Source organism: Macadamia integrifolia, chromosome 3, assembly GCF_013358625.1.
Source record: "Macadamia integrifolia cultivar HAES 741 chromosome 3, SCU_Mint_v3, whole genome shotgun sequence".
Taxonomy (NCBI): Eukaryota; Viridiplantae; Streptophyta; class Magnoliopsida; order Proteales; family Proteaceae; genus Macadamia; species Macadamia integrifolia.
Genome location: NC_056559.1, coordinates 5,100,220 through 5,106,663, shown reverse-complemented (window position 1 = coordinate 5,106,663; position 6,444 = coordinate 5,100,220). Strand labels below are relative to the sequence as shown.

The 6,444-nt window shown below is 38.9% G+C and overlaps 1 protein-coding gene across 2 annotated transcripts; it reads right to left on the bottom strand.

Annotated features, from left to right (window-relative positions):
* Positions 1-1,020: 1,020 nt before the first annotated feature.
* LOC122074719 (subtilisin-like serine-protease S) lies at positions 1,021-5,902 on the bottom strand. Of its 2 annotated transcripts, XM_042639666.1 has the most exons (11): positions 5,536-5,902; positions 5,301-5,395; positions 5,112-5,209; positions 4,860-5,018; positions 4,117-4,228; positions 3,494-4,022; positions 3,318-3,412; positions 2,997-3,239; positions 2,792-2,906; positions 2,522-2,708; positions 1,021-1,855 (listed from the first exon to the last, which is right to left on the bottom strand). In XM_042639666.1, the coding sequence occupies exons 1-11, from the start codon at positions 5,617-5,619 to the stop codon at positions 1,293-1,295; spliced, it is 2,280 nt and encodes a 759-aa protein (XP_042495600.1). In that variant the 5' UTR covers positions 5,620-5,902; the 3' UTR covers positions 1,021-1,292. The 2 variants fall into 2 exon arrangements, with proteins under 2 accessions (XP_042495600.1, XP_042495601.1); XM_042639667.1 differs by lacking the exons at positions 5,301-5,395; positions 5,536-5,902 and having other exon boundaries at positions 5,107-5,209.
* Positions 5,903-6,444: the final 542 nt, after the last annotated feature.

Sequence of the window (6,444 nt, the reverse complement as noted above, 5' to 3'; positions counted from 1 at the left end):
TTGGTTTTGGTTTGGTCTGGGTTGGATTCAGGTTAATATCAGCTTGATATCAAATTTGGTCGAATTCAGTATTGATTTTATCATGTATATATGTTAAAAAATTATAACGGTTTTGTATCAATTTCGGGTTGGTTTTCAGTTTCAGTCAGGTTTTTAACTGGTGTCATAATACCCCAAAGGCCCAAGCCAAATCTGGCTTGATAGGGGTTCAGTTAGGTTTGGTTTTGTTTGGTCTAGTTCAGTTGGTTTGACCAGTTCGCTTTAGGGTTTGATACCCCTACCATAATCTATCTGTTGCTAGTGGAACCATGGTTAAAGTAATCGGGAATCAGATCGGACTAGGCCAATCCATATTGATACAGATCGGTTTAATCAGACTGAATCAGCTACATCAGCCCCAAAGATGAATCGGCCACCCCTGCAGCCTGAAACCTGTCCACTATAATCCGTTACCTGGTGGACCAAAAGCCATATTTCTGTCTTAGCATCAGCACAATAGGGGACCTTAGTTTAAAGGGAGCAACTTGCATACTCATATCTGAGGTGGAATATGGAAGCACACTCAGGTCTCTAAGTTGCCAGCCGCTATGAGGGGAGTGGAGTTTGGTGCAGCTTTTGTCTGCCACTTCTTTTAAAATTTTCCACCTTTTTTTTTCTGAGAGTATATTTGGTCTGCCACTCTGCCTCATGATCTTCTTGTGACCTATCAATTGAACATTTGAACTTGCTTAACCTCACAAAGTCAATGTCCTGCTCTACTTAAGGTCTACCTATAGTTTATGGGACAATTCTATCATCACATTTGAACTGGTTTAAGTGATTTATATTGAAAGGAAAGTCACAAGACTCATAATCAATCCCTATTATTTGCAAACAGTAAGCAAGGCCATGACATCAATCCCAAATCCCCCCCACTGCCCAAAAACCAAAGTACCAAACACACTTTTGAAGGAAAGTAAAGACAGATGTGGGTCACAAGACCTATGGAGATTCCCCCTTTTATCAAGCTTCAGTTATATATACAAGAGAAAAAAGAGACCTTATATTCAATAGAAGAAAGTATAAAAGGACCATGGATACAGGAAGGGCACTTCTGTTCTTGTTTGGTGTTTACAGACTAATTTTAAGGGCTAGTTATGATTAATCAGGTAGCTTGTCCCTTGAACTCTTCCCTGCTTACCCAAGTAATGTGATTCACCTCAAGCAGGATGGTTACTTCATTATCATCTTGTATGCTTGTGTTTCTGCCAAGGGCTTTGAAGTTCTCAGTCTGTTCTCTAAGGTACTCCAACTCATCTTAATAACCCTTTGTTATAATGGGCAACCCGGACTACCAATGGGCTGGTTACTCTTAGCTTTTTTGTTTTCCATGACAAATGACCAAATACGTAATCCTTTGACGGAGCGATCACCTTGAAATTCACTGTGAAAGTGATCTGCTGACCATAGCTGTTGAAGACTAGATACTCTGGAACAACAGTGACATTAATTCCAGGAGGAGAAGACACTACTGCTTTGTAAATACTTATTGGTTTCCCCACATTTGTCACAGTTCGGGTCACAGAGAAGCTGTCCTTAAGATTGGGCACTGTGATTGATGGATAATTCAGGTCCGAGGCTGATGGAAAAGTGTGATTGCATGTGCTGTTGTCACTTGTAATCAAATGTAATGACTGCTTATCATAGCCAATCGAACAGAGGAAAGCTTTGTAGTCCGCAGGATTTGCATCATAGACAACACCGGGATTAAGGACTCTTTTTGGGTTCACAAAGCCTGAACCATAATCAAATGGATTACCGCTTTTTCTTCCAGGGTCTACTTTCATTGCTCTGCCACTCTTATCCAACACAGTAGCTGCATTTTCCTTTTGCAATTCAGACTATAGAAAGGAGATAACATAATTTTTAAACTTAATAAATACTTCGACATCACTTGATATAGATTATTGATGAGCTCCTCAGTCACTTGGTTTTGCCAAAAATCAGAAAACTCGTTCTAGTACATTAGAGAGATAAAGAAAACCTCAGTATATAAAATTACAGCAGGAGCATTTCAAACTTGGGTAGGAAAAAGAAAGCCAATCAAGTTTTGATCCCAAAACACCACTAGGCCAGGTGACAAATTTTAAAACCTTTGAACCTCTACTTGTTGAGAATAAAATAGTGAATAAACACAAAAATTCCGATTTTGAAATGAAAACCAAGTTGATGATTTTTTACTTTCGTCATTGAAGGCTTGGAAAATACTGCATAGTGTCAAAATGAGCCAATAACAGCAAAGAACTCGGATTTTGTATAGAAATCAAGAACCTTGAAAGATAAAAAGGGAGCTACCACCTCACCCCCCCCCCCCCCAGGGGAGATGGATGTTGAGTATTAGACCATGTTTGAATTGTTTTTTTTTTTGGTAGAAATGTTTGAATTGGTTAATGAAAAACCATTTTCTCAAGTCTCAAACCACTTAGATTTGAAACCTTGACACAACTTATCAACTGGGTGCCTTGGATTTAGAAGATATTACCAGTTGTCATGATGGCAGACTTGATTTTGGAAGGTGACCATGATGGATACACAGCTTTTATTAATGCTACAATTCCTGTTATGTGTGGGCAAGCCATGGAAGTTCCAGAGAGAATGTTGTAATTAATTTTTCCAATTGCCGGAGACCATGCTGCAAGGATATTCAGCCCAGGGGCTGTGATATCGGGCTACAAAAAGCAACAGATACACAAATAAAAGAATTTAGGCACTCAATAAGCCATATAATATATCTTGAGATTAGAATCCTAACCTTCAAAATTTCTGGGGTCAAAGTACTGGGCCCTTTTGACGAAAATGCTGCAACCCTGGGAGCAGGTCTGTATCCTAATACAGTCTTTGCAGGCGATATACTGGAAATCGGTTTCCTAAATTTTGTGGGGGAGAAAACTTTAATTAGAAATAAAAATTATAAACTTTTTTATTTAGTCACTAATAATAATAGAAGAGAGACAAACCTTGTATGATTAATATAAGATAGGATCCTGTCCCCTGTCTTTGCCCCAACAATAGCTGCAGGTATCACAAAGGGGATTGCAACATCCTTATCTGTCTCGTCTATGAGAATCATCCCAACACCACCAGCTTCTTTCACTACCAAGCTCTTTGCTACCTTTGACTCTGAAGAAAGTTCAGCATGTCGGCATACCAGAACCTTCCCTTTTGCTATGGTACTATTCAAGGAACTCTCTAAACAATAGCTGGAGGAACAAATATGAGAAGTGGCTAAAGTTCTCTTACTAATAATTTATACTAAGTACTAGTAGCTCTTGCTTCACCTGGACTGATAAGGAGTGAAGTATCCAGCATTGGCGTCTGAAGCAGAGATTATCCTTCTTGGGCCATTGGTTTCCAAGAGACTGAGACTTTCACCCTACACAATGGTGGGAGCTGTTAATAATTTAGGAAACTCATATCAAGCCTCTGAACCTAAAAAATAGCTACGATGAATTACCGTGGAGTTGGTTCCATCTCCTAATTTGATCTCTGACACAAAATCCCTATCTGTTGAACTAGCAGCAACAGTGATCATCCATGGTGCAAGATTCGTGGCAGAGCCTTGAGTACCTTCATTTCCAACAGAGGAAACTACCGGAATTCCATGGGTAGAAGCATGGAACGACCCCACCGAGATGGCATCATTGAAGTAATCTCCCTGTGGAAAATCCGGGCCCAGAGAGAGAGACAAGATGTCAACCCCATCTTTAATTGCATCATCGAATGCAGCTAGTAAATCCACATCGTAGCAACCAGAGTCCCAACATGTTTTGTATACTGCAATCCTGGCCATCGGAGCACCACCTCTAGCACCTCCAGCAGCCAATCCATTATAATTCATGTTTGGCACATACCTACCAGCTGCTATTGAGGCTGTATGGCTACCATGACCAGAGCTATCCCTTGGGGATCGGAATGTCAATGTCGTTGCAGAATCTTCTTCAGCATCATAACCACTTAGATAGTACCTTGCTCCTATCAGTTTCCTGCATAATAAATATATAAATTTATGATACATACTTCTTAAAAAAAAAAAAATCATGGGACGAAACTAGAGCTGGAAGTCTTGTTCATGGAAACCTGTTACAAGATGAAACATTAAATGCTTCTCCAGCTTCACATTTCCCTTTCCATCTAGAGGGCACAGAAGGCATGCCACGGTCATTAAAACTTGGGGCTTCTGGCCATATTCCTGAATTCAATTACACAAATTTAATACTGAGGGCTCTACAGTTGATTAAGAAGTTTTTTTCTTCTGAAGCTTTATTTGGTAAGGATAGGAATCTGTAACCAAATTACAACTGAATAAAGTCGATGCATAGAAATGGGAAAGCCACAAAAGTATTAAAGATTCAGAACCACAGAAGTCCACAGCTTCTTTACAAGAAGAAAGAGCTCTGATAGGCGATAGGATCACACAAATTTTGTGCAATTAACAGATATACATCTCTACCTTTTTCTCTTAATCCATTGATAAGTAGAACATTAGAAGAAAAATTGCCCTCTACAAAAATATGGAGACAGACGAAATATATGAACTGGGTAAATTACTGTCATACAAGTTGAAAGTATTAGACAAGCAAAAAGCCATGAACCTATATCATCACCGACAGCCCTCTTCAATCACGGAATAAGATAAAAGACTGTAACGAAAAGAAAATACAAAAGGCCTCAACAAAGCAAAAAATTCGACGAGGAAGACTGGCATCAATTTTATCAGGGGACGGCACCTGGAACTACTAAAAGGCATCAAAATAACATAAAAGGGCATCAGTGACATATGCCCAATTTCATTGAATAGTTCATACAGAGAGACCCTTTACCCGTATCGATGAAACCTATGATGACATTTTCTTGGTTCTTGGTTGAGTAGCCTGGAATTTCCATCTCTTCATCGTTTATAAGGCCCATAAAATCCCAAGAATGAGTGGTATGAAGTCTTCTTTTAAGATTTGGAAAAACAGTAACCACACCCGGCATCCCTGTTGCATTGAATCCCAGAGACATAATGTTCAGTTGAAAACAGAAGTTCAGAAATGGCAACAATAGATTTACTTTACTGAAAACTACCATACTAGCTAATACGGAAGCTTGTTCTTCTGTTAACTTTGCAGCAAATCCTCTAAAACCATGTCTGTAACTATAGATGTGAGAGGCTTTGGCTTTCTCGACGCTGTAGAGAACAGAGTTCGAGGAAATAAATAAAATAACAGAAGCCCACTAGCAGAAATATTTGTTTCAGTTAAAATTTTATAGTTACTGACCTTCCTCCATGAATATCGATGAGCATTTGATGGTTTTGTCTCAAAATCTCATCTGGGTTATCACTAATTCTGCTTCCCATGTAAACAACATAAACCTGGAAAAATTAAAACATTAGAAAAAGAATCCTAAAATGTAAGCTCATACAGAGAAACCATAAACATTCGAAGTTCCAGAGAAAATAAGAAACCCAGAAGAATCCTAACAAGGGGCATTAAAATACTGCAAGTAGTTCACCTTTGAAGAAAGACAAAAGGTGGTCTCTGCAACTAGAACATACAGAAACAAGCAAATAGTGCTTCTAAAACTCGATGCCGCCATTTCCAGTTTTCGAGTGACAGTCACAGAGAGGAAGAGAAGAAGATAAGTTAAGGAGAAGAGAAAGCGAGAGAGACAAAGAAGGAGAATAAAGGATTTAAAAACTAAGAAAGTGTGAGAGAGAATGGGAAATTGCAAAGACTCACAGGTTTGCTTTTCGTTTATGGGTTACGGATTACACTTTTATTTATGAAAATAAAAAAGATGTTGGTGACTACTTGGTGGCGTGAAAGCGAAAGGGAGGGTATATGTGAGACAGTAAATTGCAGAAGCCGATGCCATTATCACAGCAACACAACACGGCAATAAAAAGTGAAGAGGAACAGGGGACGTTTTTAGCCATTGGAGCTTTGCTTACGGATCAACCAACCAACCCAACAAGCAACCACGCACACCACCACAACCCAAAGTTACCTTAAATCCTGGAGACCGTTAAAAGTATCCAAATCAAATAGTTCTCATTTTTGGTAGAATATCCAAATCAAATAGCAATGAAGGAAAACAAGAAAACGAAGTAGGGAGTTAGGGACAAAACATGTATAGGGGGAGTATGGAGACGAAAAATTGAGATTTGATGCTCTTACTATAAATCAAAATTCATGAATGAGAAGCTCTTAAACCAATCAAATCAGTGCAAAATAGGGTTTGAACACCTTATAGTTCATGGCTTTTTCTTTATTTTTCTGGGTTGAAAGGGAGGGTGGAGGTACTCATGGTGGACCATTGATGATGCGCACTTGAAAATTGAAACTGTCGAAAGAACCAAAAACCCATTATTGTTCAATTCTTTTTGGACTAAAGTGCTACATTATTGTTTATTAATTCTAA

What these genes read in the sequence shown, in the direction of transcription:
- LOC122074719 (XM_042639666.1), bottom strand. Translation starts at nt 5,619, where the DNA reads ATGGCGGCATCGAGTTTTAGAAGCACTATTTGCTTGTTTCTGTATGTT. An exon ending in GAGATGGAACCAACTCCACG is followed by an intron (nt 3,413 to 3,493) that starts GTAATTCATCGT and finishes ACCATTGTGTAG; the next exon opens with GGTGAAAGTCTCAGTCTCTT. An exon ending in TCTTATATTAATCATACAAG is followed by an intron (nt 2,907 to 2,996) that starts GTTTGTCTCTCT and finishes CACAAAATTTAG; the next exon opens with GAAACCGATTTCCAGTATAT.